Genomic DNA, 18,042 nt, shown 5'->3' with positions numbered 1-18,042 from the left:
TTTTCGGGCTTAAATACTAGTTTCCCCCCGTCCAGCTAAAAAGGCCGCCCGGTTGTAGTGTTAGAGTTTTGCTCGCTGGGACTTGATTAGCCCCACCACGATAGTCGTGTAAAACCTACCGGCTCACCTAGCTGAGGTCGGGCGGGGAAGAGCTTTCGCAGCCCCGAAGAGAACCCGCCCCAACCGCGATAGACTGGACATCAGGCTAAGGATTGATAGTTACGTATTTTCCCTAGACTGGGCGTGGGCTCTAGAATCACATGTTGCAAAAACATTTTCTTCAGCTTTGTGATGATTTTGTTTGCTAGTTAAAGCAATTGTATTATTATAATTACCTGTATTATACCAGTACCCATTGAGCATGTATGCTGTAAAGTGTTATGTATAATCATGTATTTTCGCAGCTTACACCTCCAACAACCAGTGCAACATGAAACCAGTTCTGACCGGCCGCACCCCTCAAGACAGGGACAGAGTCCTGGTTCCCGGTGGAGGAACCTATCATGCCGTATTGGAGGCAGAGTCTCCTAACCCTGGTGTTAGGTAAGGGTGCAGTAGATCCTTAATCTGAAGGGGTAACGGATAAAATGTAGATATATGTGTGTTTTTAAAGGTATCCGAAGCAATTTTAGGGCAGAGACCAAAAATATTCTGGATGAGGAAATCTGTCTGATTTTGACATTTACTGCCATGCACATTTTTGTCATCATGTCATACTTGAAATATCACAAAACAAGCCACCTGAGGAGTCCCTTTATTTTTTGGGGTACCACCCATAAATAACTAGAACCAGACGAGGATACAAAACAAGCATTGCCAACCGTTTTCCGCCAGCGACATCACATTTTTGCCTCACACATATCAGTGTGCTATGGGATAGGATTGATTCAACTTCAATGACCAGAAAATTGACTTTTCGAAAATCCAGTTATGCGGCTCAAAAATTGCATTGGAATTGCCTTTTGAAAATGTTCTGGATGGCTATGTGGGAGAAGGGTATGAAATGTGCTACTGTCAGGAAATTTATGTTAACTTTTTGGATCGAAATACTAGTAAGTTAATCTAACACTAATGTTGAGTCATTTCACCATCCAAAGTTTCAACTGAGAAAAACATTGTGATGTAACATTGAATGGTGGTAAACCTAAACTATTATGTAACGATCAAGCCAGGTCATTTAGGGCTCAGGGACTACATGCATGCTTATGTAGGTATTATCATTTAAAAATTCTGTGCATCGCTTCAAGCATTGCAGAGATCTCGACCGTGTCTCCCCTCGGTATGATAAAGTCTGCCCTGACAACCGATCCTGACAATCCCCGTCGTGCAAACGTCAACATCACCTGGACACCTCAAGAGACACAAATTGGCCAACACGTTTTCTGCTTCCTGGCGCAGGATACAAACAGGTGAGAAGGGCATTGACACATAGATTTGCAAAGAAAATACATGAACATGTACTATTAAAGTTATATATAGTACCCTCTTTTCTCAACACTTACCTCATATACATGTCTGGTTTCAGCAAATATTTAACCTCATGCATACAACAACTTATGTTTTGACATTGAAATATCATCTTTGATGATGTCAAAAACTTTACACTTTGTATTCAACAGCTAGTGTATTCATCATTGTAAACAAAATTCAATTATTATTTGCTAACATTTCTGTCATTCCTGCAACTGTTACAATAGAATCAACTCCGACCAGCGCTGCATCACTCTTGTCTACGACGGTGAGAGATGCTCTAAAATTCTGTTCTGGCATGAAAAATATCTACAAGCATAATGAAACATTTAGATTAATCAATCATCAGTGTGTGAAACTTTTAGACCCAACAAAATCATGGCTGTGAGATGGCTATTTTGTAACTTTATTATGCTTACCGAAGGAAAACATATTGTTTTTGCTCTGTTTCCTCTTCTTCTTCTCCAAACAAATACTAGTAAGGTCAACGACCTGAACCAGACGTTTGGCACCATGATAACTGGTGTTGGGTTATATCATGTCACAATTTTATAGCAGGAGGGATTTGGACTCCTGTCACCATGTACATGAGTAAGAATTAACAGAGCAGACCATATGCGAAGGTAAACATTATGCATTTGCTTTGCAAATGTTACTTTTCTAGTTTTTCAATATTTTTGCTTGTCACGTACAGAACACTAACCACCTGAGTTGTGTTTCTGCCTCTGTTTTCTACCCAATAGGGAAACCTGATGTGGACGAGTGTCTGGTGAACAATGGCGGCTGCTCGCATGACTGTGTGAACACGGATGGATCGTACCACTGTGTGTGTCCTGCTGGGAGGCTGCTGAACCCCTTGGACAACAAGCAGTGTGATGGTAGGTCTAACTCACTTGTCATTGTACATTATGGATTATTATCTCGTTAAGATGCACCTGATGAACAAGACTTCAAGATAGCTCTCATTTTCCATCTATCTATCGGCTTCAAATATCTCTAAGAATTTGTAATAGGTCATATTGTATTCAGACTTTTATGCTCTTTATGCTCTCTTTATACAAAGTTCAAAACATGGATCCTATGTCATATTCTGGACAAATAAGATGTAATGTAGTACATTATCACAAGAACTCCAAGATGAAATCTAACTTTACATTGTTGATGAAGAGACAGAATGTGTGTTGAAAGCTGTCTAGTAGCAAACTCTTTTTGTTGTGTGTATTGTTTAAGGTATTTGTCAAAATTATCCATCTTACTGTCTTCCTTTGAACAGATGTGGATGAGTGCACACTTGGTCCAGACCTCTGCCATGGCAATGCCACCTGCATCAACACTCCTGGCTCCTACATCTGTCAGTGTAACCAAGGCTACGCAGGCAATGGCACTGTGTGCATGAGTAAGGAAACACTTTCATAGACAATTACAGTTCCACGAGGCCCATTTTTTAACTTGACCTTGGTCTCCCCAACAGTAACCTGCCTGCCAAAAATCATATTAAACTAATTAAAGCATCAAACCATGCCTTCAAGAGTTATGCCGCATAGGCTCCCACACTATAGCAAAGTGTAGGAGCCTATGCGGCTAAGGAATTTCATAGCCTTCAGGATATGCCTTATATAGCCTTCATAGCCTTCAAATATGACCTCAGGATATTTAGACCACTTGATCTTGGGAGGATCCTTATTCATATTCGTCACTAAGGCCATGTTGGATATCATTTGTTTAATATATGGATTCAACTGATTCATGCGTTGGAATAAAGAAAGTTTGCCAAAAAAAAGTTGCCTTGAACATTATGTCGATTTGACATCTGTATGGTCATGAAGGCTGAACAAATGACTAAGTCACTAAACACAGAGTATGGTATGACAAATAATAAACCCTTCAAGTTGATTCTCATTTCCTTACTTTTTCTTCTTTTCCTTTCTGATTGATTTTGGTATTGTTTTCCAATATATTTTTTGCAATTTACTGCATATATTTGCTCATTTTACAGCTGATTTGTACGATTTACAGGATGGTCGCAAATGGACGAAAATTTGTGCTCACACGGACATCATCCAGATAATCAGATCAACATGGCCTAACTTGAAATTTTGGTCACTTGACAGATTCAGTGAAATGTCAATTTGAGTCTACATGTGTAGTGTACGTCATTTCAATGTAGAAGCAGAACTATAATCTTTACATCTATCTCTCATTGCTATATATTACATTGCTAAGTCAGATGTTGGTACAGTAGCATTGTGTCATTTGTTGTATTTTACCTGTAACAGACATTGACGAATGTGCTGCCGGGACCCATGGATGCCACGCAAATGCTCATTGTGTTGACCTGCCCGGGTCACATGACTGCATCTGTGAACTTGGTTATGTGGGAAACGGAAGGCTATGCACTGGTGAGTAAGTTATGATAGTATAGCATACATATGATACTAGATTCTAGGTATTCTTCAACTGTTGTCAGATATTGGCATTGCTGTATTTTTACCCATACTATTAATGCCAAGAGGAGGGCGTATTTTGATATGGGGACAAATTTGTTACAATTTAAGAATTATCAAAATTAATCCCTCCAGTATGAGGCCACACCAATTTGGTTCTCAGAGTTTTCCGGAAAAAATATGAAGGGACAGGGCAAAATAAAAAAAATGAAATGTTACAATAGGCCGTGTTATAATTCATACAATGCGAACTTTTAATGAAACCATTGAATTGATAGATGGGAAAACTTTGACAACTATAGGAAGACAAGGACTTTCTTCAACTGTTGAGGCCATAATATTGAGCATTTTGGAATTGATCCAGAACATGAAATCTTTTTTTTTTTGCAAATCAGAACAAAATCAAGAGGTGAATCCGAGAACCAATTGGCATGGCCTGAACCTGAAGTTACATGCTTGCATGTACGTTACGTTTCATTCAACTGATCATAATGTTTTATTTTCCAGACATAAACGAATGTGCTGAGGACAAGGGTGACATGTGTAGCACAAATGCAACTTGTGTCAACACTCCTGGGTCCTACAGGTGTGAGTGTAACCATGGATACAAGGGTGATGGCATCATGTGTACAGGTCAGTTGACTCCAAAAACCACCACTACCAGTAACATGCTTGTCTTGCAATAATCCATCAAAAGAATGCTGAACGTTGATGATGGTTAGACATCCAGTTGAACAATATTCAAAGACCAATTGAACTCCACTACTGGATAAAGTACAGAGATTATACATTACTTTTGTACTTCCACATGTTTCGAGTGACATCCGTTGCTCTTCTTCAGTGTCACTGAAATTAACTCGCTTCACTTATGATTAGCGTTGGCTAGTTCTCTTAAACTACACTCTTGTGATTAGTGTTGACTTTTTCTCTAGTTCTCTTCAGAGTCACTAAAATGAACTAAGAGAATAAGTCACAAGTGAAGTGAGTAGTTCTCTTAGTTCATTTTAATAATGCTGAAGAAGAGTGACAGACGAAACGTCCGGAAATAATCTCCGTGTTATCCAGTAGTAGAGTTTGATTTGCCTTTGAACATAAAATTAATGCTGTATTTTTGTAGACCATCAAGTCCATTGCTCAGTGTTGGAATTCCAAGATATCATTGCGTATATGTAAATCAGACTGTTATATGATTGGTCCACAGATGTTGATGAATGTGCCACGGATAATGGCATGTGTGAGGATGTCTGCATCAACACAGCTGGGAGCTACACCTGCGCATGCTCCAATGGCCTCCTGGTGCTGGCAGAGGATGGAAGAGGATGCACATGTAAGTTTACAAGTACACAAGTACAGTAATAAGATTTTGGCATAGTTTAGATCTCTGTGATAAGCAATTTCAATAACATTCTGAAGTATGCAGGCTTATTAACATTAATTCAGATCAAGTGTGTCTTCACCTTTGTGTACAAATGTATTATTTTGGGTGTGTTTTTGCTGTTTGTTTACTAAGAAATGTGCTTTTAGGTATTTGAATTCAGCAGAATGGCAGGAAGGGAGGATTTGGTTACTGCAGATTGACCATAAGGTCAACTTGGAAGGAACTGACGGCTCCGCATCGATGCTACTTACCCACTTAGGCCTGGTTGAGAGCCAACAGAAAGTTGGCCCTGGGCCGCTGTTGACAGGGTGTGAGTGGGAAAATATATAGAATGATGTTAACAGAGAAATTCACAAGGAATAAAACAAGAAATTTACACAAAATCCTATATATGTCATTTTATACATTCTTTTGAACTTCCGATGTCTCCTAATCAAGTACCAATCTGTCTGGTGTTATACTCCCTAGTTGTTGGTGCATCCACTACCTGTACTAACGAGTACATGGAACTGGCCCTGCCTGCGGACAAACTGGCAATAGTAAACACCAGCAACCTGCACTGGGACCCTGATGCAACATGCATGGCCTTGTTCAACGGTACACACCACCTGCTGCGAACTGGTCTGTACGAGTGTGGCACAAAGGTAGTCCCTTTTCTTTTTGTACTACAAATGTTTGTTCAGTAGTCATTGCCACACATTGTACCAACTGTCATGCAATTAAGTTCTATCTATCTATCTGGTAATCAGGTGACATCCAGGTTTGGTTAGTGCCTTTTTTAGACACTACCAGTGTTCTAGCCAGCCTGAGTTTTTTTCCATCATCTCAATTTTGTTTGATGTACATGTAACATCATGTCCAACACCCTCTGAAATGGTAATTCCTGCATTTTGAAGGGCAAATTTTGATGGTAGACTATGCCTCTAGAGGTTAATGACATTTCTTTATATATCTTTGCACGATGATTTTTGTCCATCAATGATGTCGGATTGGGCAAAATTTTTGTCTGTCATGGGTAGCAAGATTCCATCAAAGGACGGGAAAATGTGGAACGCTGCCTAGAACACTACATTTTGTAAACTCCTGATTTAGGAGTTTCACTTGCTTTACCTGGAATAAATGACAAACTACAGTGAACATTTGATGGAAAATTATGTTTCCTAGAGCGAATATTCACCTGAGGTTTTCTCTTTAACTATCTTTCATAGGTAACCTTTGATCCAAAGTATGTCATCTTCTCCAACCTTGTCAGCCTTTATAACATCCACAAGGCCACGGGAGTCATCAGTCGAGACGATGACATCATTATGCATTCTAAGTAAGTAGCAGGCTATTCTTCAACTTTTTGTGCGGTAGATTTGACTGGCTTTCATACTGTTTTGTACTGTGTTATGATGTTGGTTAATGAGATACACTCTTATTATGTTATTACCAGCTAATGATACTATGCTTCATAAGTATCCTGACATTTTTTTTTGCTTCATTTTGCCTAAAAACTGTTATCAAGCAACAGGTTATAATTTTGGAAACAGACAGATGTTGGAAGTGGCATCCACTACTTTTTGTCAGTGACACAGAAGAGGTCTCGAAAACAGCAGGTTTTTAAACATGAAATATTGATTGATATGTAAGTGAAGTGAAGAGGAATTTCTCATAGTCCAATAGGAAACAAAAGTTGGACAAAGCCAAGACAAGGTTGATGCAAATGAAAAAAAAATCAGGTCATGTTGTTTCAGAACAGGAGCTTAATATTAGTAAGTGTTGTCTGTCCTTGGGGCTGGGACTGCTAGGCCGCAAGTGCCAGAGAGTTGCACCCCTAGCCCCCCTCCATGTTGAGGGTCACAGGGGTTCTACATTCTCTCATATCACCTGGATGTCTAACCTTCATCGATGCTGCTTCATTTCAGCTGCAAGTACGAGCGTGACCAGGACGTCACGGCAAGGTTCATGCCTATCCCAGGTGGACTGGAGTTTCACGAAGTCGGCTTTGGCAAGCTATCCATCCACCTGGACATCTTCCACACACGCAACTACCTCCAGTCCTACACCAGATCGGAGTACCCCATCCACAAGAGGCTCCACGACATGGTGTTCTTACAGCTGCAAGTTCAAGGTCACGACCAGCTGCTGTCCGTCCTTGGGCTGAACTGTAAGGCCACAATGTCACCGGACAAAAATGACTCCCTCAACTACCCACTGCTTCAAGATGGGTGAGAACAAAATTGTGCCATTGCAATGCTTTTAAGGAAAACAAACAGAACTGTTTTCAGCATGTTAGATATCAATAACTTGTAGAAAATGAAATGTACAAACATTGGCAATTGACATATTCTGTAAGAAGAAATGCCGTGACTATATGCTTCAAAGACAATTAGCACAGCACACTTTGATCAAGCATACATACTTTGACAAGTAACTCAAAAATTGCAGATTTACTGATAAAAATTGCTCCTTCCTGTAATTAATTCAATCTGGGTTCAGAAGTATTGTTTTGAGTGGCTGAGCTGTTGTACTTTGTGTTTCTGTTCAGACATAACAGGTTGACAGCACATGGGTGGGGGAAGATTGACAGGTGAGACACAGAAAATGGAGGTGAACTTGAAGGTCAAGAAAACCAACAAAACTTCCTGGAGGTCTAAAATCTCTTTTTTTTGTTGTTGTTAGATGCGGTGCAGACAGCACGCTTCAGATGTTTGGCAGTAGCCAAGCAGATGTCGAACGCTTTGGGTTTGAAGCCTTCCGCTTTATCCGGGAACTGAAGACGGTGTACATCCACTGTGAGGTGGAAGTGTGCGAGGCTGCTGATACTGGATCCCGCTGTGCACAGGTCAGGATACTTTATGCTCGTGCCAGGCATCCAAAATATATTTGTAGGCATTTTTATGTCATACCTGGGCCGCGAAAACGTTTGATACGGGTGTTCTGGCCCGTGTGATACAGCCCAGGGTTCTATTTGGTTATCACAAATTGTTCCATAGAATAATCATATTTCACCTATACCATGGTAAGTACTAAGAAATGACATCAAATGTCAATAGACAGATTTCCTCATTCAGAATATTTTTTTTTGTTTTGCCGCCCTGAAATTGCATTGGATGCCTTTAACCTGACAGGTTCTATTTTGGTCATCACAAATTGTTCCATGGAATAATTAACATATATATTTCACCTATACCGTGGTATGTACATAGAAAGGACATGAAATGTCAGTATCAGATAGATTTCCTCATTCAGAATATTTTTTTTGTTTTGCCGCCCTGAAATTGCATTGGATGCCTGTAACCTGTTCTATTTGGTTATCACAAATTGTTCCATATTATATTTCACCCATATCGTGGTGTGTATTAAGAAATGACATAAAAAATGTCAGTATCAGACAGATTTCCTCATTCAGTCAGTTTGAATATTTTTTTGTTTTTAATACCGCCCTGAAATTACATTGGATGCCTTTATCCTGTTAGGGTTGTGGTGGTGCCCGTCGCAGGAGGGAGGTGTCAGACATGACAGGGCTGCACTCCATCTACCAGGGACCCATTGTTCTGCAGGACACCACTTACAAAGGTTCGACAGTACCCTCATTTATACATGTAAATTTCATTTTTGTAGCCCTCTGGACTACACAGTTACACAATTTTGCAAGCACTACAGCAGGGGGCTAGCCCCTGGTAGTGTTGTGTGTTTGACCTTCCCATACTCTCTCATACATGCTGAGAAAGCAGTATGTACCATTTTTTACAATGTCTGGCTTGGGTTAGAACTCACAACCTCCCAGTTACAAAGCAAGCAGCTCTTCCCAATTAAGGTATTGCAGCTGTACATGATAAATTTCACTAAAAATAGGCACCCTATCATCTTCAATAAGTCTTGCACAAAAAATGAGACTTGTGCGGCAAGAGTGTAAGCGCGAGTATTTCGAACCCTGAGTTTTTCATTAATTCTTGGCAAATTTCCAAACTAACTTTTACCCTCTTTTCCAGCGGAGAACCATGTTGAAACCTTTGGAGGAAGTACCCTTCCTCTTGTGCTCATCACTACTTCAGCTGTAGCAGTAGTGGTCCTTGCTGCAGTTTTCGTGGTTGTCAAAGTGAGGCGCTCTCGTCACAACCTCCCGGGATACAGCTACAGCTACAAACGGCTCTCTGACATGTATGGTGACTGATGGTGTGGCAAAAAGTATACCTTGTCATCAATGCCTTTTTAAAATTCTGCCAGATCACAGAAAAAGACATTCATGATTCATGCTATGTTTTGGGTTTTGCTATCAAGAGACAACTAGAACAGGTCACTTGTGTATGCAATGTAACATTCCTATGGTGCTTGCATCAGAGTGTATCATAGTATGTCTCCTTTTTAGCTTTATCAATGTCTTCTTGTCTGAATAAAATGTAATGGAAAGCAGATCGTTTTTGGTATTCCAAAGATCATTGAAAGGTATACAGCTGGATTTACTAATAGATTTAAGTGGAATCTGGGGTTTCGGTGGTTTCCCAGGCCAGATGGATTTTTGTCAATTCCAAAGTATTGGTGGGTCATAGCTGGTGAGCAAAAATTGGATATACTTTGTCATGTAATCAGTGCCAAATATGACCTTGTGAGGTCACGGCGACATAAAATCAATTTTTCATCCAGTGAAGTTGTGGTCTTGTCCAAATTCCCCAGACTGCATAAACTTTGTACTTTAACCAGGCTTATTCTATGGGAATGCACTAAATATTGGGTAGTAACTACAATGTAGATAACAATGTTATTTATCATGGAAGTTAATCTGTCTTGGTAGTAATCATAGTACAATGCTAAACTTTATTCCAACACACAGAGGTCAAATTTTCAATGACCACTGTCGCTTTCATTAGGATAAGTAATGACCAATGAGTTCTAAACGTAAACCCCGCAAGAGTTACGATTACAGACACGTGACCTTATGCACACAAGACTTTATTATGGATGCATGACGTCAGCGATTGATTGAACGTGCCAGGGAGTTTACATATCAACCACCATCTCTATTGTTGTAATTTGAACACAACCAAGTATTTATGCCTTGCCAATGTTTTGGTAACTGTTTGTCATCTACCTCTGAGCAATACTGACTAGCTGTACTTTGAACTGCAGCTGGGTGTCACTGTTTCAGTTTGAAGAATGCAGCTTTAGGCCACACCAATTTAATTTGTTCGTTCTCGGATTTTTTCAGAAAAAATATGAAGCGACAGGGCGAAAAAAAATAAAAATAAAAACAGGTCCAGGCATCCTATTATAGCCCCAAATAGTACAATTGGAGCCATGAAGTAAACACAAAAGGCTGGGTTAACATTTAAACAATGAATTTTGAACTTTTAATCAAACCACTGCATTGATAGATTGAAAAACTGCAACAAGTAGGAAGAAAATGACTTTCCTCAACTGTTGGGAGGAAAATATGAGCATGTTTTAGTTGATTCAGACCCAGAACCTTTTTTTTTCTTTGCAAATCGGAAAAAAATGAAGAGGAGAATCCTAGAACCAACAAATTAAATTGGCGTGGCCTTAAGGTATAAGGTACACTAAACACCATCCACACATGAAAAAACAGAATTGTCCTTGGTGCTAAACACCATCCACACATGGATAAACAGACCTGTCCTTGGTGCTAAACACCATCCACATGTGAAAACAGACCTGTCCTTGGTGCTAAACACCATCCACACATGGGAAAACAGACCTGTCCTTGGTGCTAAACACCATCCACATGTGAAAACAGACCTGTCCTTGGTGCTAAACACCATCCACACATGGGAAAACAGACCTGTCCTTGGTACCGAATACCACCCACATATACATACATTGGGTGTTATGGTAAACAGAAATGTTTTAATAGGGAATTTAAAGAGACAAGATTTTATTCACATCTCTGTGCTGCCGGTAGCCATAAATTGTACCCATCTTCATCTGCTTGGAATATGCAAAGTTATCTCTGCAAGCACTCTGCTAAATAGACACTGGTTTAGGTTAAACTGCATAAAAGAGCCACCTAGTGACAATGTTGAGAAATGCAGCACAAAACTTCAGTGTCGTCACTCATTTCATCTAAGCGGTTCTGAAAGCTATATTCAATCAGATTGCAAGCATGAAAATGAATTCCTCAATGCGTTCAGATGTAATCATTGTAGGGCAAAATATAACTGAGCATTTGGGAGAAATCTGACATCCACCCCATTCCACCCACTGAAGACTGGATGGATGGGCGGTTACTGAAATCTACCAACCAATTTCCTGTTTTTCATCAGTACTGTTTGTGCCACATGGTTCATTTGTAACCACTCAATCAAGCTGTTGTAATGTTTTCCTGGGTCTATTGAAAGGAAATGAGATTAAACATAAGGCTATTGTGAGGCGTGATGACGTCTTTCCAACCAACCACATCATTTCAACATGTTCGAACAGTCCTCACAGGGGAAAACAGACCTGTCCTTGGTGCTGAACACTGGAAATTCTCCTGGCTCTTTTCGACAAGCACAATGAACAGTGGACAATGCTTAACATCAACATCCCATCCTACAGACTGTCCAGTAGCGTGCAGGTCAGATGAGCAACATCAGCTGGGATTTGGACTCTCAACCTCTTGCTCCAGAGGCAAGGTCGCAAACCACTGGACTGCGCACGCACGCTACTAGAAATCGCTAGTCTGATTATAAGCATGAACCAGATTCCCTTGTCCAATGTGACTAACAGGGTAGACCAACGAAGTCCAGATTAATTTCAAACTTTTTGATTGAAACATCTAACTCTGGCAGCCTGCCCAACATGAAGCCCCTGCCTTATGATTTGCCTGGGACAGCTGTACATTGGCTTGGATTGAACATGCTTTTGGAGTACATAAGCAAGGAAGCACTAGTACCTAATAAACACATGGAAAAACAGACCTGTCCTTGGACCTGAATATTGTCGTCATGTGAGTTAACAGACCTGTCCTTGGTGCTGAACACTGTCCTCACACAACTAAACAGATCTGTCCTTGGTGATAAATACTGTCCACACAAGTAAATAGACCTGTCACTGATGCTGAACATCGTCCATACATTCCTAAACAGACATTCCTTTATGCTGAACATCGTCCATACATTGGAAAACAGACATTCCTTTGTGCTTAACACCATCTTTACATAGGAAAACAGACCTGTCCCTGGTGCAGAATACCATCCACAAATGGAGAAACAGACCTGTCCTTGGTGCTGACACCTTCCTCAGATGGAAAAACAGACCTGTCCTTGGTGCTGCACACTATCCATACATGGGGAAACAGACCTTTCTTGGTGCTAAACATGATCCATGCATGGGAAAACAGACATGTCCTTGGTACTGAACTGTTCATACATGGCAAAACAGCCCTGTCCTTGATGCTGAATACTATCTACACATCGCAAAAACAGACCTGTTCTTGGTGCTGAATGCCATCAACACATGGGAAAACAGACCTGTCCTTGGTGCTGAATGCCATCAACACATGGGAAAACAGACCTGTTCTTGGTGCTGAATGCCATCAGCACATGGGAAAACAGACCTGTCCTGGATACTGGACACTGTCCTCACACTGTCCTCTTACCTGTCCCTAATGCTGAACACTAACCACATAAGGGAAACATACCTGCTGTCCTTGGTGCCATCCACACAAAAGTATAATACCTGTCCTTGGTCCCTTGTGCTCAATGCCATCCACATTTGCAAACACACATGATTTGGAACTGCATGGGCCTGGAAAACAAAAGTTCTTTGTGGGAAACAGGGTATTCAACAAATTTACATCAAATGGTGGTTGCAAATGAATTGGTGACTTGGATTAATTGGACTAGGAAAATCTGGCAGGTTACATTGTACAAAATAAGTAATGGATACTACCAATGGAATGGAATGAACACCAAGCAAATTTGGGGCATCATCACTACAAAGCTTTAAACAACTCTTGCAATTAAATGTGCAAAGATTGGGTGTAACAGGTCATTCAGTGTAATATAGCTAGATGCCACCATGCCGTGTGCCTGCAAAGCTGGTGTGTTGCACCAAAGAGCAGTTATACCGGCTATATAGATACAGAGACCAATAGTATGTACGCAAATACACCAGTTCCCTCTGCTCAACATGTACATGTTCCTATTGCTATGGTATGGAACTACATGTTACAAAATTGTACTTCAGTACATGTGTGATGTGGGAAAAATTGACCATTGGTAATTTTTGTTAATTATTGTCTAGAAAACCCCTGTTTCTTTTGTTTCAGCCCGTAACCCTTGACACAATCACGTGATACCCCATTCAACTTGTGTGCCGGTCTTCCTTTTGTTTGTCTCTTCACCCACCACCACCCCTTTCTCCGCCTTGTTAATTATAAGTCTTACCTAGTGAGTTGTTTCACAATATAGTTTATGACGTTGGTGTTTGTTTTGGAAAAGTCACAAATTAAAGCTTTTCCCTTTTTCCAGCCAAACTGTGTCTGATTTGTCTTATGTTCCCCAAGTTTTTGTATGATAATTTTTATAACAAAGGACATCCAACATCCATATAGCTGTTCATCACCACAAGAGAACAGTTAAATTTGCCTGTGTTCACTGACAAAGCTGCCTTTGTGTGGCTTTGAAGTATTCTCTGTCATGGAAAATCACAACATTCAACCAACAAGAAGGTCTCACCGCAACAGAAATGAGTTTTCATAGCTGTTGGCTAAATCATGGCTAATGCAACTGAACTCAGAATTTCATGAAAAACATCTGGATGTCAGATATTACCTCACCAGAGCTATCTAGGTAAGCCACACTCCATCTCTTAACACTCAAAAGTCTTCTCAGAAGTACATTTCCATACATTTCACGGGTACTTGTGACTGGGACTAATGTGCTGGTCTTAATGTAAAGTATGATGGTAGCGCTATCAACGATAAATTTTCAAAAGAGACGGCACCCCACAATCCTTCAAGCAGACCTGCAGTTTTTTTATTTTGCTTCACCATTAATACACGACTTCCAGTATCTGGGGTTAATTATAATGCCTAACTCTAATTGGCCAGTCACTGAAAAGGTTAAGACAATCCAACAGTCACTCTAACTGTGGTGCAATGATGGATGACAAGTGACATCCCGGACTCAGTGATGGAGAGACCAACTGTAAAGTACACTCGTACCACATCAGACCCAATGAATTTTACATTTTATTCCTGCTACATCCCGCAATTTGACAGCAACAAATGGTTCCTTCGGTGAGACTTCCCCGTGGCATCTTACTGATACACAATATAAATGTTCTACGGTGGCGGGAGTGACACTAAGTGTGCCACGAACTGCTTATCAGACATCAGCCACCTTTTGTTTTACATCTCAGAGTCTACAGGTTTCCCCAACGGTTCTCTAGAGCAATCAGATAGAGGTAAAGGTGCTAGCATTTGTCTTGGTCACAAAATTTCAGATTTGTGAAGGTACATCCAATAACATGTAGTTACAGCACCCCACAGGCCATTTCACCCGACTATAAAGTATATGCGGCATGAACTATCTACAGTTCAACGAACTTGGATCACGAAGTGAAATGTGAGCTGCATTCTTCGTAAACTTCTGAGCTGCTCTGTTGGGTTCCATTCTCAACACACCTGGGTTCCATGCTCAACAGTTTATGCCGACCGAATAAAGCGGTGGCAACTCTTAAGTCTGATATCAACTAACCAGGAGATTTTCCTGTGCAAATCTTGACTGGCATTTGTAGCTAACATCAGTAAAAAGCTCTTTCTGCCATCTATCAACATCATCTCTTCTGTCTGTGAGCCGACCGTCATGCGTTATACTGCCAGTACTGATGCCTCCATCAGTACAATCTTCTGCAACATAATGCATATGGGAAATGTAGTATTTTTACCTGATGATGTAAAATGGTGCTGATACTAACTTGCCCACTGGTGACTCTACTACTCTGCACAACTGTGTTATTAGGGGTCTTTTGTATACACACCTGGAGAGTGATAAAGTAGATTTTCCATTTTGGGACAGGTGTCAATGTTCATTTGGTTTATAGGTGGAGCAACCTTTGTACATTTCCACAAAGCCGTTCTAAAAACTCCAGCCAGCTGCTTTTCATCTGAAATACTAACATAGATCAATGGCTTATCCTTCCGTCTTCCGTAGCAGCCTGTGCCACACACAGGTGAACAAGGTTCCGCTTCCCCCCAGCCAGATATCTCATGTGGCACCACTACCATTTCCCATTATCATCCATCTTTAAATCCCCTCATTTCTGGCCAGAATTGCCAGGTAATATTGGAGCTGAGAATGAGCATGCACAGCCGAGGCTTTTGAGCCTAATCTGACGGGGAAATGGGTAAGCCCCGGGGACATAAACCATCTCCATAGATTCATCACAAGGCGTAGGAAGCAACTTCTGCAAAGTACTTACCTGGCCTGAATAGCCTGGAAATCCATCTTCCTACGTCACAGGCAGCTACACAGCAGCTTCTGCATGGGAAAAACATCCATCTTCTATCTCCAAATTTGGCTCCGAGCCAGAAGAATTTGAGAGTAGCTCACAGGATGGAATTTCCATCAAGAGTCTTGCTGATATGATTTCTTGTAATTGTGTGAAGAGAAGAATGTAACTCATCCAGTCAGCTGCTGGAGGGCTATTCATTCAGGACCTACCAGTAATATGGAAGTGTTCATGCAAGAAAGGGAGAACGTGCTATGAAAACATCTGACTGGAGAGGGTGCATACAGGTCAAATTGAAAGGAACCTGGCCAACAGTGCAAAGCAAAGTAAAGAGAGAAAAAACATAAGAAATTCAATGGACCATAAGCTGATAGAAATTTAAAAAGCTGGCAGTGTGATAACTAAAGAGCTTATGAAATGCCAACTTTGCAGGCAATAGCATTACTCTCCTTGTCCTTTCTAAAGACCCAACTGCAGAAAGTTGTTTCATGTATCCACCAGTTTCAAACCTAATACTGCTGTGAACACAATCCAAAAGCTCGAGAAAGAAAACCAGAGAAAGCAATGACATCCATCTTCTTCCACCTATAGAAGCAAAACTGTTGAAATCTGACTTTTGCAGAACTTATAATATTACCATGCCCACTCTGTAATGAATAACTGAACAGTGATGCTTCAGATGTAACATTACACATAATCTGGATTAAGGTGGTGCATCTTTGGCTTTGCAGTCTGCCCAATCCCTGTATCTCTTTCTCCACATTTCATGCCGACGACTGTGTCATCTTTCAGGATTTAGCTCACATCCCATAATCATCTGTAATAGACAACTCTGACAACATGAGCAGTGCAGTGAGGCTGACTGAATTTCATTCAGTGGATCATGTCCCCTACAGATGTTCCCGAGAGAATTCCCTAGGCCTGTGCAATTTTCACATTAAACAAATTCTATTATAATATTTGTGAGGTAAAATGATACAAAATGAACTTGTACATAGTATAAGCACAAGAACACCATGCATTCTGTTGTCATTAAGACCATTAATTGTTAGCCTTAGGAAATTTTACTTAATATGTACTAGTAGATGCCATACTTTGTACCCTGTACAATTGTTGTGCAATAAATTTATCTTTAATTTATAAACGCAAAAGTAAATTCCTGGAGAAGTTTATAAACTGATCAAAATTTTGAAAAGTTGCTGGATTTTGCTTAAGTCCTTACATTGCTTGTGTAACATTCATTTAATGGAACAGGATTTCAAAACAGTTCAGAGCGTACAAACGTCCAATATGATGACCAGACTAGCAACATACACTATAGGTAAGACATATGTTATGTACTACACAGAGCAATTTAACTGTGCTGCAGAGTAATGGGAGAGTCTGGAAGGGGAATTCGATAGCTTTTATCTTGGGTTTTGATTCATGGTAATGCCTGATGGCAAGAGGTTCCGGTGTCTCAAATTTTCTCATCATCTTTTCGTGACATATTTGTGCCACAGAGAGAACTGCGTAGTTTACATTTTATGTCCCTCTCGCATCCATTCACCACTTGAGTATAATTTTTGACACGGTTGAAATAAAAAATACGGACTATATGAAAACTACAAAACAAACTCCTGAGCTGTGGGTGAAAAGGCTCAATGTCATCGGTAATAAATTTTATAATACCTTTACTGTGCAAGTACATGTATACAAATTTTTACAGAGAATGTGCATCAAGACAATAAATTTAAAGGTGCCCAATATCTCAATGTACATGTATATCCACCTTGATGGAGCATAAATTGTGATGGAAAACAGTAGCTGTTTTTTGGGGGCCGCCAATCATCTTGGGGCTTGTTTCTGCACTGTTTTAAATGCCAAAGTATATACTGATGCTAATGTGGGGCAGTTTTTTTGTCAATATTATACAAACTGCCTTACTCAGAATACTTCCAGTTTTGCCACCCTGAAATTGCATTGAATGCCTTTAAGAGTAAAGTTCTGCTTGAGCATTCAGTGCCATCTGTAAATTCAAGCTGCCTGAAAATCCTTTTTTTTCAGTGCCAACAAAATTGAATGTGCTTGCTGATCCACAATGTTAATGCGGTCTTTAGCAGTCTTATCGAGTGGCACTTTTTCAGCAAACCATGATTGCCCTGGGGTTCCCTCCATTGCGTTTTATACAATAAATCTGATATCAACTGTTATTTTGCCAATTTTCTGTTGACCTCTCCATCCTACAGTGATCACAGAAATGACACTTTCTTCAATAAAATCTGACAAGTATCTCTCCAACAAAAGGCTGGACAGCTGACTATTGGACCCTGG

The 18,042-nt window shown here is 40.4% G+C and overlaps 2 protein-coding genes across 3 annotated transcripts in view; both read left to right on the top strand.

Annotated features, from left to right (window-relative positions):
- The window catches only part of LOC109462389, a 5,830-nt gene extending 5,538 nt beyond the window's left edge, over nt 1-292 (top strand). The window contains exon 8 of the mRNA XM_019758929.1: nt 285-292. Coding sequence (XP_019614488.1) covers nt 285-292 — 8 coding nt within the window. The remainder of the gene's footprint in view (nt 1-284) is intronic.
- A 112-nt stretch (nt 293-404) lies between these two features.
- On the top strand, nt 405-10,303 carry LOC109462440 (oncoprotein-induced transcript 3 protein-like). 2 transcript variants are annotated; one of them, XM_019758997.1, is made up of 14 exons: nt 405-543; nt 1,248-1,409; nt 1,698-1,738; nt 2,214-2,348; nt 2,744-2,866; nt 3,747-3,869; nt 4,422-4,547; nt 5,116-5,241; nt 5,761-5,936; nt 6,501-6,610; nt 7,200-7,502; nt 7,957-8,119; nt 8,754-8,853; nt 9,273-10,303. In XM_019758997.1, the coding sequence occupies exons 1-14, from the start codon at nt 431-433 to the stop codon at nt 9,449-9,451; spliced, it is 1,980 nt and encodes a 659-aa protein (XP_019614556.1). In that variant the 5' UTR covers nt 405-430; the 3' UTR covers nt 9,452-10,303. The 2 variants fall into 2 exon arrangements, with proteins under 2 accessions (XP_019614556.1, XP_019614555.1); XM_019758996.1 differs by having other exon boundaries at nt 9,270-10,302.
- The last annotated feature ends 7,739 nt before the right edge of the window (nt 10,304-18,042 follow it).

Source organism: Branchiostoma belcheri, unplaced genomic scaffold (assembly GCF_001625305.1).
Source record: "Branchiostoma belcheri isolate BF01 breed outbred unplaced genomic scaffold, Haploidv18h27 scaffold116, whole genome shotgun sequence".
Lineage (NCBI taxonomy): Eukaryota > Metazoa > Chordata > Leptocardii > Amphioxiformes > Branchiostomatidae > Branchiostoma > Branchiostoma belcheri.
Note: the sequence above shows the minus strand (reverse complement) of the source record. Positions and strands in the feature narration are given on the sequence as shown.